Raw genomic sequence first — 19,641 nt, 5'->3', positions numbered from 1 at the left:
TCAATGTGACGGGGAATCTGCAAAATTTTGCAAAACTTTTTGGAACTAAACAAGGCCCTAGTGTCGTGCCGATGTCGCGTCAGACTTGTCTTGACAAAGAGCAGGTAACCACAATGTGATCGATCGTTCTAGCTCTTGGTCGCAGAGGAGGCATGTGTCGTGCATGTCAAGTCCATGTCGTCTTCTTTGGTCAGCAGTCCAATAGTGTCTTCGTTGAACACCAAGCCACAAGAACAACTTTACTCTTAGGTGCGCCCATGACTTCCTGACGCAACCTTGTACCGAGTGAAAGGCCGAGTGAAGCACTTTATACGTCAACTGTACTATAAACTTCTTGTCTGATGAGTGATGACAATCTCTAGATGAACTAGTCGGGTGCATCTGAAAGCGCCATTATCTGAATGGCTCTCCAGATGTACAGGTAGTCGGCAATGGCTAGGACAGAGATGCATTCCCTGATCTATCATACCCAACTCCTGTCGATGAGTGCCTCAATGACCATCTATCCGTTTATCACCCTCGTAGGGTAGGCTCTAACAGAGACTGAGAGACTCTAGATCTAGTTGTCCATTCATAATAGTGTATATGTGCCATTATCGATGACAATGTAGGTGGACATGCGGAAGAATGTGCGAACTTCATCTGTCATCTTTAATAGTAGTTCAGTCTAAGCTTTCTCTCGATCAGTCTTCAGCAACCAGAACCACTTAGCTTTGAACGCTGTCGTGGCCATGCTACCATGAGTTTTCAATTGTTCTAAATCCTATCATTTTAAGTTTAATCATTTTACTGAAAAAGATTATTAACATCTTTTATATTAAGGAGATAAAATATAAAAAAAACATAGGACTATTTTATAATGTATCTTTTTTGCAAAGTTTTTTATAACGTGTCTAATAATGAAGCTTATTTGGCAAATACCTAGTTCCAAATTATAAGTCTTGCTTATACTTTTTCTAAATACCATCATTTATCTGTAGGTTACATATTTTTTTTCCTATGCAGCTAAATATACGATATTTTTAAATACATAATAAAAAATTATGTACCTAGAAAAGCTAACTTGCGATTAACGTAACCTGTGAACATTTCTGCTACTCACATTGCCAAGAAATACAATTCCTATTTTTTGATAAATTAATTATTTTAAAATTTAACTAAATTATACAGAACATTAACAGTTATTATATAAAATAAATATTATTAACTTGGTTATGTAGTATACGTTTATAGTAAACTTTGTTAGAGTTACAGACCTTAGTATTATTCTATTTATAATAAATTTGGTTAAATTTAAGTTAGTTTGACTTTTATAATAAACTATGTAATTGTATTCTTTTTGGATGGAGGGAGAGAGTATTGCATTATCCGCTGGGGATCGTGAGAAGTACTCATACCTACGAACCACACATGTCAATTCTCGAAATTTCTCACAAGACTGAAGGCAGGCGTTGGCCTCTGCCTCGTGTCATTGCCTTCTAGTCGAACTGACGAACTGGCAGAGAGCTTTCAGGATAGACACATGGCTGCCGCCTTTACCGTCATCTCTCTCCTGCTATCGGTCTGCGTCCAGGGCGCGGCTCCCGTTCTCAGCTTCACAAGGAGCGACTTCCCTGAAGATTTCGTCTTCGGATCCGCCACCTCGGCTTATCAGGTAACGGATGAACCCGTCCGGGACTCCCGTGTTCATGGGGCTTTCTAGGCAACTAATTTTTCTAGTTATTTTTGAAATGAATCGCTGCTGCAGTATGAGGGTGCTGTTGCTGAGGATGGTAGGAGCCCAAGCATCTGGGATACCTTCACCCACGCAGGTTCGCGCGTCACTCGTCAGTTGGATTTCTGCCACCGATGAAAAAACAAAAACTGGATACTAGTGACGGTGATTCATGTTTAATAATCATGCATTGATTTAGTTACCGAGCAGCCTGAGTACCTGACTGGAGTATTACTGTCACTCTTTTTCATCCTTGATAACAGGAAACATGCCGGACAAAAGCAATGGTGATATAGCCGCCGACGGGTACAACAAGTACAAGGTGAAAAACTCTGGCTGCTATCGAGGTGCTGGTTTCTTTTACTATGCCTATCAAGTATCAACTAACCTTTTGTCTGATCTCTAAATATTTTTATTGAAAACTCTGTCATTAAATATAAAAATTGATGTCCTTAATCTAAACATATAATTTGTGGCATTGAAGTACTCTTACTACTGAGATCTGCTCATCTCTGCACGCTGATTGTTTCAGCATACGGAAAGGAGCATTCTTGTTTTGTTTCTTGCTTTGACCTTAACAATCTAATGTTTCAGGACGATGTTAAGCTCGTAATTGACAGTAACCTGGAGGCATATAGATTCTCTATCTCCTGGTCCAGGCTTATACCAAGTATAACCATCTTTTGTGCAGAAACATTATCATGTACAAATCAACAAATTTCTAGGATCTTCGATTAAACTTTCTTAAATTAAATACACAGATGGACGAGGTGCTATTAATCCAAAAGGGTTAGAGTACTATAACAATCTCATAGATGAGCTAGCTACACATGGTATGGCTATTGCAAATAAATTTTGAATGGTATTTATATCTGGTAATTGTATGAACATAAGCAATATCAGTAACTATTGGGTTCTTCAGGTGTCCAAGTCCATGTTATGATTAGCCAGCTCGATCCCCCTCAGATCCTGGAAGACGAATATGGTGGATGGTTAAGCCCAAAGATTGTGTAAGATCCAGTGACTTTAGCTGGTAACGATATTTTTCCCAAAATGAATTTATCTTGATCATCCATGCTACCACAAAATGCAGGGAGGATTTCACGGCATATGCAGATGTGTGCTTCAGGGAGTTTGGTGACAGGGTTTCACACTGGACCACTCTGGATGAAGTCAATGTGGCTGCACTTGGGTCCTATGATATTGGGCAAATTGCACCAGGAAGATGTTCTGATCCGTTTGGATTTGGAACAAAAAAATGTACAGTGGGGAACTCAAGTGTGGAACCATATATAGCAGCTCATAACATGCTACTGGCACATGCGTCAGCTACCAGACTGTACAGAGAAAAATACCAAGTGAGTAATCTTGTACCTGAAAACATCACAGGTCTCTTAACATTAGTCCTGTATTGTTTCTTTTTTCTCGAACACGCAGGAGAGCTAAGCATCATTCCATTAGAAGAAGAAATGCACATAGTGTACAAACACACCCACCCAAACACCTGTAAAATCAGAATCTTATATCGTGACATCTGAAATTGATCCTTATAAAGATCTTACATTTGAATACGTTTTGCTCATGAGCCAAGGCATCAGTTTCTCTTCTAACTACACCAACAACATTCCCTTTGGTTTCTTAAAATGTTTATCAGTCATATATTTACACGAGCATAAAATGACTGACTTGTAGGCTGTACAAAAAGGAGTTGTTGGCATAAATATATATACAATGTGGGCATACCCACTAACAAACTCCACTGCCGATTTAGAAGCATCTCAAAGATTTCTGGACTTCTATTGCGGCTGGTATCTTTTTAACTCTTGTTGCCTCACAAATATGGAACATTTACAGAGATAATTGAAAACAAGATGTATCAATTGTAGGATACTAGAACCATTGGTGTTTGGAGATTATCCAAGTGTAGTGAAGAAGAATGTTGGTTCTCGCCTTCCGTCATTCAGAAAAGTTCAATCTGAAGCCATTCGTGGCACTATAGATTTCATTGGAATAAACCACTATCTTTCTGTCTATGTGAATGACCACCCTTTAGAAAAAGGCATCCGTGACTTCGTACTGGACGTCGCTGCTGACTATAGAGGTAAAGCAATTTGTCACTTGATACAGGATTATCCTTTTACTGCTTGCAATTCTTTAGATACATCCCTGGGACTTTTGATTCATTCATCTAGTGTCACATACACAATGGCCTACGAAAATTCAACATGGTATCACATGGACCAAATAATTTGCTGATGCTTCTGAAGCATATTTTGCAATGTTACGAAACCTACAAGCTAAATGCTGCATCTAACCAAAAGATTATTTGAAGCAGTTTCGAGAACGGATCCGCCAGTAGGTCAGGTAAGGTTTTTCATCGACCTTGTACATAAATTTCTTTCGTCTTAATTGAGCAGCAGAGCTCTTTGTTTAAAAAAAAGGGTTTTCATCAACAATTTTTCAGAAATGCTGATGACTTGAAACTTTTCAGACATTAAGCTGTGCAATTAGGAATTCCTGTCTAACATGGGAAGTTAGATAAAAACACACTGAATGGTCCTCTTATTTGAGTGAGTAATATTTGGAACTTTTCAATGCTGTGACACATACAGCCTCTTCATTTTACTGCAGCATGCCCCAACATCTATTCCGGCTGATCCCAGAGGATTGCAACTTATGGTAGAGTACCTGAGTGAAGCTTATGGGAACCTTCCCATTTATATCCAAGAGACAGGAAAGTCTATTTCCGAGCTGCAGGCCTCAAAATTCTAGTTCAGATAGTCTTGAGAAGTACCTCTAAATGACTATGCAGATATCTGTTCTGAAAACAAAAAATGACTATTCAGACATCAATGCGTTCTATATACCTCTCTTTCTGGAACATATACTTTGTCTGGTAAAAAGTACTTTCATGTTTTTCTTACTTTTCATGATCTTCAATGGCTACTTTGACCACTATCATATATTTTAAAATATATTTATAATATAACAAAGTTATAAGACTAAAGTGCCTTTTAAGATAGGTCTATGTTATTTATTATGTTTTCAATCTAGTATATCAAAAGTTGTTGACAGTTAAGTTTTCTCGTTTCAGAAAAAAATATTGACAGTTAAATTTTAAAAAAGTTGATCACATCTTGTTCAAAACATCAATATTTATGAATTATGATCAGAGATAGCATTTGATTTATACTTTCTTCCCTCTCCTTTCTCTCTTCAGGTTATGCAACCAGAAACGGTAGCCTCCATGATACTGACAGGGTTGATTACATGAAGAACCACATAAACAGCACATTGACTGCTCTAAGGTGAGAGATATCAGATCACAGAGAGGTTTTTATGGTTCCTAGAAGGGTACCAAATTATAACTCGATTAGCAGCTTTCCAAGGACGGTAAAAAAGGCACAATAGTGGAACTCAGCAATGTGTGTCAGGCAGTCGACGACTTTTCACTAATTGTTCGATACATTTTTTTTTCAGGAAGAACTATTTTCCAGAGATTTATCCTCATCCTGTTTTGACGTGCAGGAATGGGGCCAATGTGAAAGGCTACTTCGCGTGGTGCTTCCTGGACGTCTTCGAGTACCTGACAGGGTTCAGTTCGCAATACGGCCTGTACCGTGTTGATTTTGAGGACGAGGCGCTACCAAGGCAAGCAAGGCTATCTGCTCGCTGGTACTCTAAATTCCTCAAGAAGGGGATCCGTGTAGAGGATGAGCTCGACGATGCGGGATCACATGTTGAGCAATAAGTTTTCTACAGCGATCCATTGATTTGTACATCCTTTAGCAAGACTATTGAGTATTGTGCATTGCAATGGAAGAACACTTGGCCATGTTTAGATGCAGTCAGATTGATATCAATCCACATGTATTAGAGTGGATGGTGGAACTTATGTTTTACTTAACCAACAAGGAGTTGTGGGTAAATTTTCATACAGAGACCTTCATCTTATTTGCAACATTCATCCTTCAGATCTTATTTCAGTCAAAACTGCATGTAACAAAGCGGGAGGTCGATGCATTGGTGCCACCAACTTGATCCTGGATTCTGATTCCTATACGGCACAGACTTGTTGAAATGTAAAGTGAATTGTCCATCTTCCGTTTCAACTTACTCTTTTTAAATTAAAATGGTTGATGCGTACAATTCAGGAGGTGTTTAGTTCTCTATAAAATACAAAATACAAAATACCAACTATTTTGGAATGATGGAATGCAAAATGTCAAAATTTGTAAGATTATGTTTAATTCTATCCAAAATATAGAATTTATTATCATCACGAGGGCCTCCTGAGGCTCTTTTTCTTTGAGAGGGGGGTGGCCTCTTCCAAAATGGAGACTAAAACTTTTTCTTTGAGAAGGGGAATTGCTAAAGGATGTACAAATTCTATCATTCCAAAGTAGTTGGCCTCTTCTAAAAATTTTGGAATGAGATTTTTTTCTTTGAGAGGGGGGTGGCCTCTTCTAAAATTTTTACATAGTGTTTAGTTTTATGATACAAAATGATGGACTAAAACTCAATTTTTTAAAAAATAGAAGAGGAATTAAACACCCCTTAATATAATATCAAAGTTAGAGGTCTCGAGTTAGTACAATTAAATTAAAATAATTATTGATCAATTGTTGATACTATGTATTAGTAATTAGAATTATTAGATCTATAACTTTTTGAAGTAGCGACTCAGTCACCTTTTGAAGTAGTGACCCACCTTGAGGTGTGGTAACGAACGCGGTTTTTTTGCCCTTAAGGGCATATGCCCTCACTCTCTCACCTATTGGATTCGCATTGAGAAGTGTGCAAACACACGTCTTAAAGCAGATTCGCATTGAGATGCGTGTTTTCACACTTTTCAAAGCGAATCCAATGGGTAGGAGAGTGAGGACACATACCCTCAAGGGCAAAGAAAACTTTACCGTATGGTAACTCTTCGCATGCTATTCTTCTTTGCAGTAGCGATCCAACCTCACTTTTAGAGCAAGCCCAATAAATCAAGCCATGTTATTTGGAGACTACAACTAATTTGTACAACAATTAGTCTTATCATCACCTCTAAAGTAAGTTATTTTATTTGAGTGGGGCCACTTGCATTTAATTCTTTATCTCACGAGTACTTCTGGCCTTGTTTAGTTAAAAAAAATTACAATTTTTTTCAGATTTCTCATCACATTGAATCTTGCGGCATATGCATAAAATATTAAATATAAATAAAAAAATAGCTAATTGTATAATTTACCTGTAATTTGTGAGAGAAATCTTTTGAGCCTAGTTAGTCTATGATTAGATAATATCTGTCAAGTATAAATGAAAGTCCTACGGTGTCTATTTTACCTATAAGATAAACTGATATGACTTATTATACCTTTTCTTCTCTTTTTCACGTCAGATTTTGCTGAGTTGTCTTGCCTAAACTGATATGGTTTATTACACCTGTTCGTAAAGTAAGAACCCACCCCGAAGTGTGATAACGCATCACATGCTTCACTCCAAATGTTAAATGAAACCCATCAGCTATCCTCCAGATAATTCCATCTTTAAACAATTGAGCCCCTTTAAAAAGTATACCACGCCATGTATGAGAAATATCTCGTTTTGCCTTTTCCTTCAAGATGGTTTTGCCTGGAAAATACTTAGCATCAAGCGCATAGAGTATTTGAGGACAGAAACCACCACGTTTGCCTTACTAGCATGGCAATGTCGAAAACATGTAGATCATTTCATAAAAAAAACATGTAGATCTCGAAAATCCCAAGCCCCCTCCACTCAGCACTTGGTCCACGTATAGTATCTGAGAACAGAGGAATCGCCACGCTTGCCTTATCAACATCACAACATGAAATCTTGAAAACATGCAAATCTCAAAATCCCAAGCCCCCTCCGCGCGCTCTTTGATCTTGTTATAGTTCCTCCCAACAGACCCAATAAATTCTGCTTGTCTTATCTTGCTTGCTCCACAGCGTCATATTATGGTTAAGATGTCTTACAAGACTTTTGGTCAAGTCAAAGCACGACATATCAAATATGGGTATCACTTGTGCAACTACCTTGATTAAAATTTCATTCCTGATTTTGGACAATAGCTTTTCTTGCCAACCTTGGATACAAGCCCATACCTTCTACTTGATGTGCTCGAACATGTGCTTCTTTTGATTTCCCTATATACACTAGCAAATCCAAGCATTTATTGTTGATTTCTAAATGAGATCTACTGCACCTAATAGAGGCATGGCGATGCGCATGATTGTGTTTACCTCGACGGTGGCTCCATTGTTGGGTTGGCGACCAGCCAGAGCCCGCTAGTCTGGATGCAAGTTTCATTTATATTGGGTTATTGGGTTAATCTAAAATTTAGGGAGAGGTTATGCCGGAGAGCGCACCACGGTTGCAGCCCACGCTCCTTCCTTCTCATCTCTTCCTCCTCGCCTCGCGCCACCCCCGCCTCCTCCCCCGTCGCCCAGGCCAGCGGCCAACCGCACTCAACATGATCCCATTGCTACGCTCCGTCCCACCCTCATCCCTATTCTCGCCCCGCTGTTGGCCACCACGTCCGCCTGCATGCTCTAAGATTCGCTTTCGCTCCGGGAGAACCCTAGCGCCCGTGGTGGCTGCCCTCTTCCCCTCCCCCTCCCGCTGGAGCTCCACCATTCCATGCTCGTCGGCGACATGGAGCTCGAGCTATGGCCATGGCGCCCTCACCCCTCCCTGGCTCGTCTGCTTTCGCCGCCACTAGGGAGGAGCTCGAGGGAGGAAGCGAGCGCGCCCCCAATCGCGTGACCTGTCACATAGTGGAGTTTTCGTAAAATTTAGAAAATGAAATATAATAGCATGACACGTAGTTAATTTATTAGAAGAGAGAAATGAACTAAAGTCGCAAGTCAACATAAATAACTTAGAGCATCTCCAACTATTTGGCAAAATTCATTTCTTAAATCTTGTTGTTTGCTAACTCCCAAAATAATATGAGGAAGAAAAAAGATCTCATCTCCAACAGCTTGACAAATTTCGTTTCAAAACTCAAAAACCCGCTAAAGAAACGAAGAGGCCCGCTAAGCATGCACAATGAGAAAGACCGATACCAAGCACGGAGCCCACACGTATATCTGCGCGCTGATATGCCAAGTTAGAAAAGGTGAAAAATTAAGATGTCAAACTGTTGAAGAGGATTTTTTCTCGTTTTGCTAAAAAAATTATAGATAGAAAATATGCTCTTCTGCAAAAATAGGGCCTTGTTTAGGTGCGAAAATTTTTAGAAAATCGACACTGTAGCACTTTCGTTTGTATTTGACAAATATTGTCTAATCATGGACAAACTAGGCTCAAAAGATTCGTCTCGTCAATTTCGACCAAATTGTGCAATTAGTTTTTATTTTCGTTTATATTTAATACTTCATACATGCGTCTAAAGATTCGATGTAACGGAAAATGTAAAAAATTTTACAAAATTTTCTAGGAACTAAACAACAAAGAGAGTGAAGGAATGGAAGGAAGAACTATATTCTGGGCATTGGCCGCTGCCCACTACCGTGCTGTGCCCGCACGGAGGCCGGAGCGGTACGCAGCCCCTCCAAAGTCCAAACAGCTCTAGTTTAGCACAGGAAAAACCCAAACACACCACAGCACCGTCGCCATGTCCGCCGCCGCAGCCGACTGGCTCCCGTCAGCGTCCGTGACGGCGTCCGGCCGCCCGGTGCTTTCCACTGGCGAGGTGGAGCGGAATCTCCTCCCGCTCGTCGACCTCGAGCCCGAGGAGAACCCGGGCCTCGCGCCGCTCCGCGCCTGCCTCCTCGCGCTCACTTCCCACCGCCTCATCTTCCTCCACGAGCCGTCCCGCTCCGCGCGGGGCCTCCCGCTCGCCACCGTCGTCCATGCCTATCCTCCCCACCGCAGGCACAGCCACAACCCCCTCCGCTCCCTCTTCTCCTCCTCGTCCTCGTCTTCCTCGTCGCAGCATCACCGCATCCGCCTCCAGATCTCCATGCCGCCCGCGCGATCGGAGGTCGTCGCCATCGTCGTGACCTGTAAGGCTGACGTTGATGTGTTCTTCGGGAGGCTTCTCGAGGCGATCCGTGCAAGGGCTTGGGAGGTGGCCCCCGTAGCCGCTCCGTCGAGCGGCACGCCGGTGGCAGAGGGGGCCGCGCCTGCGGAGGACATCGCGATCCGGATGCCCGTTGTTGGGGTCTCGGGGATACTGCGGATGGAACAGGAGTCATGGGAGAGCGCCGGGCAGAACTTGCAAGATGCGTTCCAGGATCTCAATGCCCTCATGGTTAGCATTCCACAGCTGCCTATCATCTGAGATTGATCACCATGGTCTAATCTGAACTCAATTATTGTTGTTTTTTATGCTCCAGAGCAAAGCTAAGGAAATGATGCAGTTAGCAGAGAAAATGAGGCTCAAGCTATTAATGAACTCATCTACTGAATCAAATTCCAATGATGAAGAGATGGGTTCTAAGCAAGACATGCAGGATTTGCTATTGAGTGTTGGCATTGTGTCTCCTGTGACGAAAGAAACTGCCGGTGCGTTGTATCATCAGCAGTTGTCACTACAGGTAACATGCAAATGCTTTCTTATGTAGCTTATTTTGGACTGTAAATTGGCTTCGATAATGCACGAATTTTGTAAGAAGTTTGTGTAGATTAAATCAATATTTTAGTTAAGGGTGTCATTGCCATATGGCTCAAGCACAATAATATATTTCCAGGACAATCTTTCTCCTCCATATGGTGGTAATCACAACTTCTAGTGATTAATAATTACAGATTTACAGTTCGTTTTCATATGTCAGCTAAACTCCTAATCCATCTGGTAATTTACTATTACTAGAATTTATTCAGGAGCTCTGGCCCCATCTTGTCAATGAAGATGTGTACATAGATCAAATATTTAGTTTGAGGTTGAGGTTCATCACCATATGGATTATGCATATAGTATATTTACCGAACAAATAGCTTGTGTTCACAGTTATGGCCGTGTTTGGCAATCCTGGTTCTTAGTTTATGTTTTTTTCAGACACAGTTCAACCCAAACGCACAGCTTATTGTGAGCTTGTCCCATAAGTGCTTCCACTGGTAGAAAGAGGAACATGAAAAGCTAAGGGCCAATTAGGTAGACCTCCGCCTGATTCTCGAGCGTTTTTTAGCTCCTAGCTTATAGTGTAAATGGAGAAGTGATTCTTGTCATGTCCCCACCAGAATCCAGTTGCATTTGAACCGAGCGGAGCTCTACTAAACCAGCCCAAGAAGTCGTCGTAACCCCGCTTCTCAGCTTTCTCCCTCAACTTGCCACACCTCCCTCCTCTACCCTGCTCTCCTCCCCGCGCGCTCCCTCTGCATGACTGCATCCACTTCCTTGTAGCACCGCCCCACATCGGCCTCCTCACAGTGCCGCCACGACATCCTATCCACCTCACCACAGCAAGCTTGCAGAGTCGTGGTCAACGCCACTGCCGCCAGGAGAAGGCACAACGTGCACCTCTGAGCTGCTGGCGACACAGCTTCTCCGCTGGCTCTTGCCCATGCTGCCCCTTCACCTCTTCTGCTCCTCTGCAGGCCAAAGCTCCTCCAGTGGCTCACTTGGGTTTGATTGATCGGCAACAGGCTCGATTTGTGTATTTCTTTTATTCGATTTACTGCTAGGTGCTCAATTTGGTTGCCTGGAAGGTTGATTTGGGGCAGCGACGATACCAATGTGGTGTCAACGTCAAGGTCAGGAGCTTTTGCTTCGCTCCCATGATGCCAAATCGGCAGCTTTTCCTATACAGTGCTTCTTAGAAAAAAAATGCTTACAGAGAAAACCGGCTTCTGTGAAAAGCACCTAAAAGTTAAGCTCTTCCAAACACCTATATCTTTCTCCTCCATCCAGTGGGAACTAGAACTTCTGGTGAGTAATTACAGTTCACTTTCATATATGAGTTAGACTACCATTTAATAATTTACTATTACTAGAACTTATTCAGGAGCTCTGACCCTATCTTGTCAGTGAAGATGTGCACACATATAGGGTAAGGGCTACATTAAAGGAGAAATATCGAGAATATTATCATTTACTACCTTTGTTTCCCTATGTTTGTCCATGGCCTTGGGATAATACATCCTGCAATGTTTATCAAGCGAGGATATCAAGAGTTTAAGTTGTTGCAACATTTCGAATCTCTATCATTAATTAAATGCTTTCAAAGAAGAGAAATAGTTGTGTCATGTTTTGTATTACTTCGATTTTTTTCTTGTAATTAGTACTGTCTTGGTAGTGTGCATGATGTGCTATGGACAAACATAGTGAAATGGAGGGAGTATATTCAATTGGCAGGAGGCAAGGATAGGAGTTTGTGCCCTCAGAGAATCAGAGTTTCCTTTTAATCTGAGAGACAGTTCCATATTCTCCATTCCCCCTTAAGTTTCTAGCTGCATTATACTACTTGTTATTTGCCAATGATCATTTTGTCCGTTCGTTGTCAGCTGGCGGACTTCGTAAGAATACCGCTTGAGAAAGCAGGTGGTATGATGGCACTAGTCGATGTTTATTGTCTCTTCAACCGTGCTAGGGGAACAGGTCTATTTTTTTCCTGTTAATAATATGTATATAGGATTCCCTTGATATTGTGTTCTGAAATGAGTTTTGTTTATTTGTTTCTAGAGTTAATCTCACCAGAGGACCTTTTGCAAGCTTGTTCGCTGTGGGAGAAAGTTGATGTGTATGTATATCATGCTTTTGATGATTACCAAACTAGCTAAGTTTACTTTTATGAAGACAATCCAGGATGATGGGAATAGCAAAGAGTAATTCAATGCCTTTCCAGCTGGCTCGTCACCAGCCATTGATCATGGTTTTGATGTTTTGCTTATAGATGTTGATTTGTAATGAGCAGCCCAGTCATGCTCAGGAAATTTGATAGTGGAGTGAAGGTGATCCAGACCAAGACACATAGTGATGAAGAGGTAAGCAATCACGACAATAAGTGCATACTGAATGCCCTCTAAACCACATATTGCAGCCAATCAGCATTGACTCTGTTAGTGGATTATACAGCCACCACTGATTCTGCAGTTGTCTATGTTTGTACTATGTACACTTGCCTCTAGATTGTTTTTAGCACTGCTACTAGGCACTAGCAGTCGCTGATTTTTTTTTCCTCTACGAACATAGGTATTTGCGAGAATCTCATCACTTGCACAGAAGCCGGATGCTCTTCAGAAAGGGATTAGCCCAAGTGATGCTGCATTCACACTGGGAATTGCTCCAGCATTAGCAAAGGAGCATCTTCTAAATGCAGAAAACAAAGGTACGTGTGGCTGTAACTTTCAAGTATTTTGCAAGCTACGTGTATGATCTGAAAATGAAACTGACTACCTCTATTTCTCTCAGGCCTGTTGTGCAGAGATGTTAGTCCAGATGGATTCCGCTTTTTTATCAATTTATTTAATGAAATTGATGCCCAAAATATTTACTCGTAAGAAAATCACAGCCCTGGCCCCCTGCAAGTTCCTTTTCAGATATTACGCGTTTATTGATTGTGAACTTTGCAGGCAAAAACCCCATGGGCTGTACAACGCGTGGATCTCCGTTGCGATGGCATCTCACTGACACTGGTTAGATCGACTGGGATATATGAAGACACTGGTTGATCAAGCTGGACATTATAGTATATTCTTTGAAAAAGTTCGATCAAGCCTGATATTGGTGCGATCATAATGTATCCTTTGAAAACGTTAGTCTGCATATCTCGCCATTATGTACCATAGCACCAAAAGATGTCATATAACAAATCCATTTATTCTGTTTAATGAAATAGCATTTGAGTGCGATGTATGAGGATTCGGGCTGCATTGGTAAGTGTATTAGCATGCGACCAGAGCAACATTTCTGTACTGCCTCCATCCAAAAATAATGCAACTCTGGTATAGTCCTAAGTTGAACTGCCTCAATTTTCATCCAATTCATTAAAAAACTATAAAACAAATTATGATACTAGGTATCGCTATATCTTTTGATAAAAGACAGAATCAGTCTCAATCCTTAGGAGATGTACATAGGATGTGTACGTGGAGGGTGTCAATCTCAATCCTTCGGATGTACATAGGGATAGAGGGTATATCCGTGTGTTTGTAGGGGTGAATGTATAGACATATACGAGCGTATATGTTGTATTGTGATTAAAAAACAATTAAAAACATCTTTTTGCAATGGACATAGTCAAGTTGGGCAGCCCTTCCGCATTGATAAGCTCTCCCCGTCTCTTTTTAATTGTCGCTTGCGCTTTCAAAAAACAATTACTGGCAATTATATGTTAAAAATATTAATATTTATAATATATAATTATTATCATTAGAAAGATCTTTGAATCTAGTTTTTTAACAAATTTATTTGGAGATGCAAATGTTGCACATATTTTTTACAAATCGAGTTAAACTTGTGGCATGCACACTAACAACGACAATTAAAAAGGAATAGAGGGAGTATATTTGTTATAAAAACCCTCCTCTGAGCTTCATCTAGATCACCAAATGCTTTCATCCTCTTCCTGGTTTTTCGTTCGCTGAAAATAGGAAGTGAAATTTTTCCTCTAAAGTATTGAACAAGATATAGTTTGAGTTGGCACATGTTTTGTGAAGACGTATGAAGAAATCTTCAGCGTTAACCTTGGTAATATGCAGATGTTTTGTAAGCTATTCTCATCGGACGACGACGTGGGTGCGTGCAAGCAGCGTCGCCGCCATCGCCACCCGGGCTGTCGCTGCAATTCGAGTTGATCAGTGTCCAGTGTCCAATGTAACAGTATATATTTCAGCACACTAGGATGGATCTGAGTGTCTATGTACAACTCTTTTAACCTCCTACCAGGACGCCCTTATGTTGTGTTGTATTAAATTTTCTTTGCCTTAATGTAAACAAGCAAACCTTTTGCATGATCGATAAAAAAATTAGCACATGTTAATGTGCGGCAGATATCTCCTCTTTCTCTTTCTGAAAAGTTGGCACATGTTAGGCCTTGTTTGGATGTTGTCGAATTCACCCTGATCCACATGTGTTGGAGTGGATTGGGGTGAAATTTAGTTCAAGTTTCACTCTAACCCACCCTAACACATGTGGATTAATGTCCGATTACATCCAAACAAGGCCTTAATATGCGACAAATATCTCCTCTCTTTCTGCCCGCTTTGAATTCCTCACCTGCGCTCCCCCGTCCCTCGCTGCCACCTCCAACGCTGTGCTCCATCAGACATCACAACCATCCCTAATCCAAGTATGTTCGACCACCTAACCGGCTACCCCCGCCACCCTCCACCGCCCCTCTGTTAATCCAGAGCCTCCTAAAAAACTTCTAAGAGTATCTCTAGGAGCCTTTTTAAATTTCACTAAGTTATTTGTATAAAAAATTACTTTCTATATCTTTTTACTCTCCAAGAGCTTTTCTAAATCTCATACGCACTTTAGAGAGTTATTATTTTCTTTTTTTGAAGAGCAAAAAATTCAGAATAAAAAATAACTATATTTAAGTAACCATTTAGAAAGACTGTTAGAGTGTAATTTTTCACTAAAATCTCCATTCCTAGCATTTAGAAAAAATATAGTCTCTTGGAGTTGCTCTAAGCCAGCAACATGGAAACCACCTAATCCCCAAAGCCTTTAGCTATCTTCGCCTCCCAAGTGTTTAGCCAAGCCTTCAACTAATTGTTAGCCAACTAGTTAGCCAACCATAGCTAATTCAAGCTAATTTTTTTGACCCATATAAGAACAAAATCTAGCAACTCACATGTCACATCTGGCACAGCACTGGATCGGTGAAGACATAAGGCATGTTACCATACCATCTCCGAACATAGGTAAAATATATGACTGACAGTTTTGTGAAACCGAACAGGCGATGATACCGACCCAAAAACAAAAATACAATCCAATCTAGTATCAATCCCTCAAAAGAGAGCTCTGAAGTTTTTTTTTCCAATAAGCACCCACACTATCTACTGTAGATTGTCTCAGTAATAATATGTAAAAAGAGCAGCCATAAGTTGTTCAGACGTCTTCCTCTTGCTAGGAGCCCAGCCGAAAAGCTTCAAGACTGCAAGCAGATGGAATGGAAACAGTCAGTTACCAGCAGCAAATTTTTTTTAAAGCAAAGCCACTAACAGCTATAGCCAATCATCATGTCCTAGGAGTTCTATGCCTACGCAGAATTGTAAGCATGGTAGTGCAGCCCCTCAAAATATATCAAAATAAAAGTATGGTAGTGCAGGATAGAGGAAAATGACTGCCTAAGACTGCAACTTTGTTCTATGGCTATCAAAGCACTGAAATCCCAACTATACTGAGGCAGCAACAATAGAGCATCTGTGTATGTCTATGTTACTTCAACTTCTAAGGACCATAAAATCAGAACAGGCGCATTATTTCACATATCCACATAAGCACATAAGACATTAGCATGCAGCTGATGTTACCTTGTTGGCGATGTTGTTGGAAAGCCAGTCAAGCCCCTCATACAACCCTTCGCCAGACGTAGCACAAGTGCTCTGGATGTACCTGCAACCCAGGAAACAAACACATTAGCATGTGTACATCTGTTAAATATTGAAGGCAATTGTGATGTTGGCAATTATTCAAGACAAGACAGTAATACACCAGTTGCAGAACGGAGATAAAGATTCAGCTCAGTCACAGTATCTAAAAGCAACTCCAACAGCTTGGCTATTCTTGTTGTGGAGGCTATTTTAGAACTTGTGTAGCAGAAAAATAGGCTTCAACAGACGTGTTATTTAGTTTTGTAAAATAAAAAGTTGGCTATCCCTTGATTTTCGGTGGCCATATATAGCCAACCACTAGCACTAGCTATCTGATTTTGTAAGATAGCAAGGTTTTTGTGGACTTCTTTTTTAAGAACTTATCTATTTTATAAAATGGCTAAACAATGGAATTTAGCTACTAATTTTAGCCAAGTTCTTGCTCTAAAGGGGTGCAGATTAATGCATCATTTGTGATCCCATACAACCTCACATCATGAAGACATGATGACTAAAAACAAGTGCTTCAAAGATATGCTATATATACTTGCAAATATGTCCAGTACAGATACACTAACAAATATCAGAATGCCAGGCAACATTGATTCAGATACAGGCAGGTAAAGGGCTATGAAAACAAAATTTCTTACCAGTGACGCTGGCGCAGGGAATGCAGACCAAGCTTGTCAGTAATTTCAGCAGCATTCATAGCATTAGGAAGATCTTGTTTGTTTGCAAATACAAGCAGCACGGCGTCACGCAGCTCATCCTACAAAATGGAAATATATTTACATCATTAGAGATTAGGTCAGTATGGATACAGGAACTGAAAGTTAGCTGTGAAATGGTGCTGCTTAATGTTTTAACATCCCTATGCATGTCTCATAAGCTGCTCTGACTGCTTTAAAAAACTTTGTTGGCAAGCAAGCTCATATAATATCCAAATTCATGATTCTAATGTTGCTGAAATACAAACTACTCATAGAGAAAGGATAGTTGCAGAATGGAACCTTTTGGGACTACTAAAGTCTAAAATAACACTACTATATTACCTCATTCAGCATCCTGTGGAGCTCATCTCTAGCCTCAACAACACGTTCCCTGTCATTGCTGTCTACAACAAAAATAAGTCCCTGTGTGTTCTGAAAGTAGTGCCTCCACAGGGGCCTGATCTGTTTGACATAAAGAGTAAAGAAACCGGTAAAGTTTATCACAACAGAATAGGTGCTATGGATCTTGAGTTAAAACACATTTGCAAAGAGTTGATACCACCATGATGGTCCATGGAGATATATATAACTCAATTATAAGCACATATGCTCACCTTGTCCTGGCCACCAACATCCCAAACGGTGAAGCTAATGTTCTTGTACTCAACAGTTTCAACATTGAATCCTGCAAGATTCCAAGATAAGACAATCCTGTCAATGAGACTACACTATAGTAAATACATACCATGCATTAATCAGTAACAAATGTATATATTTCATATTTACCAAGTTCCAATATACACAGAATGCTCCTAAAAAGATGACATATCATTCAGAAGTCCACTTTTGTCAAGTACTCAAGCTACTAACCTAACAATACATTTTTACACAAAAATGATGTAACGCAGAGGAGCAATATTCAGGAATCAGGATACAATTTTGCCAACTTTTATAGCTCAAACCAATATAGCCAGATTAGATTACTGTGAACAGATTCATTTTAACGAATTGATAGTAAATATACGCCCGAATGCATGGCACTACCTTCGAGGGTGCATTTCACATTTCGGAAATTGCAGGCCCTGTGCAGTTTTACTAGCAATTTCCCACGGTATAAGTTTAGCATGCAAAGCAGAACGATATGATGGAGGAAGGGCTCACCGATGGTGGGGATGGTGGTGACGATCTCGCCGAGCTTGAGCTTGTAGAGGATGGTGGTCTTACCGGCGGCATCGAGCCCGACCATGAGAATCCTCATCTCCTTCTTGGCGAAGAGGCGGCTGAACAGCTTCCCAAATGAGAGCCCCATCTCTTCCCAAAGGAAATCCTACGAGATCCAAAGCCAGGCGCGCGGGATCGAATCGGATTCGCATGAAAAAAATAAAACAGAGACACGCGAATGAACATACTCGCCAACGCTAGCGTCCAATCTAAGCTAATCATGCAGCAACCCGTAATCGCAGAGAAAAAACACCACTCGATCGGACGATCGAGACGATCAGATCCGCGCGGCGCGGGCGCGGGAACGAGGCGGAATTCTGAGAGGCGCTTCACCGGGAGCACTCACCGCGACTGTGGCGAACGCCTTCCTCCTCCGCCGCCGCGAGCTCCCTCCCTCCCCTTGGGCTCTGCGCCGCCGGGCTTCGGCGATCTGCGTGCGCGGATCGGCGGAGGCGGGAGCTCGTGGTGGTGCGGTCCGGTCCGGTCCGAGGGGATTGTCCCGAGGCGGGCTTCTTTCTCCCGATAAAATAGAGGAGAGGTGCGCTCGCGCGGGGCCCGGCTGAGTCGACCCGCATCGGCATGGAGCCAGCGTCATCAGCAGCCGTGGATGATGGATCCGTCGCTCCTGATCGCGACGCTTGGATCCAACGCGAGACCAGATGAAATGGGCCAGTTTTGTGACGCGGATTCGATCCTATCCGCGCAGCATTCCGTGGGCCGCGGAAGTGGCCAAGTTTGGTTCGATTTGGGCTTATATAATACGCGTATACACGTTTCATTTCGCCCGCTTAGACTGTGCTGCATCGGTGCATCTTGTTCTTTTGACCGGCCGTCAAAATTCAGTTGCCTCCGAGAGCATCTTGTTCTCCTTTGCTCTATTTCTTTTAAAAAATAATAGTTTGTTATTCTCATTTCTGTATGACTTGTGCACTCAACTAAACAAAATTAAAAGTTTCAGCCTCTAGCTGAAAAACAAAAGGTAGCAAAAAGCCAAACATTTTTTTGACCACAAAGTACAAATTCAAATAATAGAAACTAAACATTGAGCCTTTTAAGAAGACATCCACCTGTAGTTGGTGAAAATTTCCATGACAACTGTTTCCAACAGATTTTGTACGCACTGTGCCCACTCCATAACTGGTTGAACACTCTCCTTTTGAAATTAGGTCCAGAAGTGAATCCAGTAATAGCCCCGAAAATGACCTGCATATAAGATTTTTTTGTCAAGTGCAACATCATTTTTACTTAGCTAAATAGACCAACATATCGCACTCACCCCCACCCAAATTTGGGAACCCAACTTTTGGGTCTATTGTTTGTAGCCAATTCTCAAATAATTTGGCTACGTTATGAGGCAAGTGCTCTCCAAATAAAGTGGTAGTTGAGAATGAGATGGTACTCATGGTATTAAAGCAACTCCAAGAGCTTGACTATTCTTGTTGTTGAGGTTATTTTAGAATTTACATAGCAAAAAGTAGGCTCCAATAGATGTGCTAT

General features: G+C 41.2%; 3 protein-coding genes across 5 annotated transcripts; 2 read left to right on the top strand and 1 right to left on the bottom strand.

Annotated features, from left to right (window-relative positions):
- On the top strand, positions 1,405–5,750 carry LOC8082425 (beta-glucosidase 5). Of its 2 annotated transcripts, none has more exons than XM_021457564.1 (13): positions 1,405–1,654; positions 1,748–1,811; positions 1,978–2,036; positions 2,309–2,384; positions 2,476–2,547; positions 2,637–2,724; positions 2,808–3,072; positions 3,407–3,522; positions 3,601–3,815; positions 4,050–4,078; positions 4,346–4,448; positions 4,935–5,022; positions 5,195–5,750. In XM_021457564.1, the coding sequence occupies exons 1-13, from the start codon at positions 1,523–1,525 to the stop codon at positions 5,463–5,465; spliced, it is 1,578 nt and encodes a 525-aa protein (XP_021313239.1). In that variant the 5' UTR covers positions 1,405–1,522; the 3' UTR covers positions 5,466–5,750. The 2 variants fall into 2 exon arrangements, with proteins under 2 accessions (XP_021313239.1, XP_002458667.1); XM_002458622.2 differs by having other exon boundaries at positions 1,407–1,654; positions 5,243–5,750.
- LOC8055284 (vacuolar protein sorting-associated protein 36) lies at positions 9,242–13,523 on the top strand. Its single transcript, XM_021455970.1, has 8 exons — positions 9,242–9,980; positions 10,066–10,266; positions 12,173–12,266; positions 12,351–12,408; positions 12,583–12,652; positions 12,861–12,996; positions 13,080–13,164; positions 13,241–13,523. The coding sequence occupies exons 1-8, from the start codon at positions 9,342–9,344 to the stop codon at positions 13,296–13,298; spliced, it is 1,341 nt and encodes a 446-aa protein (XP_021311645.1). The 5' UTR covers positions 9,242–9,341; the 3' UTR covers positions 13,299–13,523.
- On the bottom strand, positions 15,490–18,651 carry LOC8055283 (ADP-ribosylation factor 1). 2 transcript variants are annotated; one of them, XM_002456477.2, is made up of 7 exons: positions 18,491–18,651; positions 18,085–18,250; positions 17,538–17,608; positions 17,266–17,385; positions 16,864–16,982; positions 16,154–16,235; positions 15,490–15,774 (listed from the first exon to the last, which is right to left on the bottom strand). In XM_002456477.2, the coding sequence occupies exons 2-7, from the start codon at positions 18,230–18,232 to the stop codon at positions 15,769–15,771; spliced, it is 546 nt and encodes a 181-aa protein (XP_002456522.1). In that variant the 5' UTR covers positions 18,233–18,250; positions 18,491–18,651; the 3' UTR covers positions 15,490–15,768. The 2 variants fall into 2 exon arrangements, with proteins under 2 accessions (XP_002456522.1, XP_021311647.1); XM_021455972.1 differs by lacking the exon at positions 18,491–18,651 and adding an exon at positions 18,333–18,453.

The sequence above is a fragment of the Sorghum bicolor genome, chromosome 3 (assembly GCF_000003195.3).
Source record: "Sorghum bicolor cultivar BTx623 chromosome 3, Sorghum_bicolor_NCBIv3, whole genome shotgun sequence".
NCBI classification, from domain to species: domain Eukaryota; kingdom Viridiplantae; phylum Streptophyta; class Magnoliopsida; order Poales; family Poaceae; genus Sorghum; species Sorghum bicolor.
The sequence above is the reverse complement of the archived record's forward strand: the minus strand, read 5'-3'. Positions and strand labels throughout refer to the sequence as shown.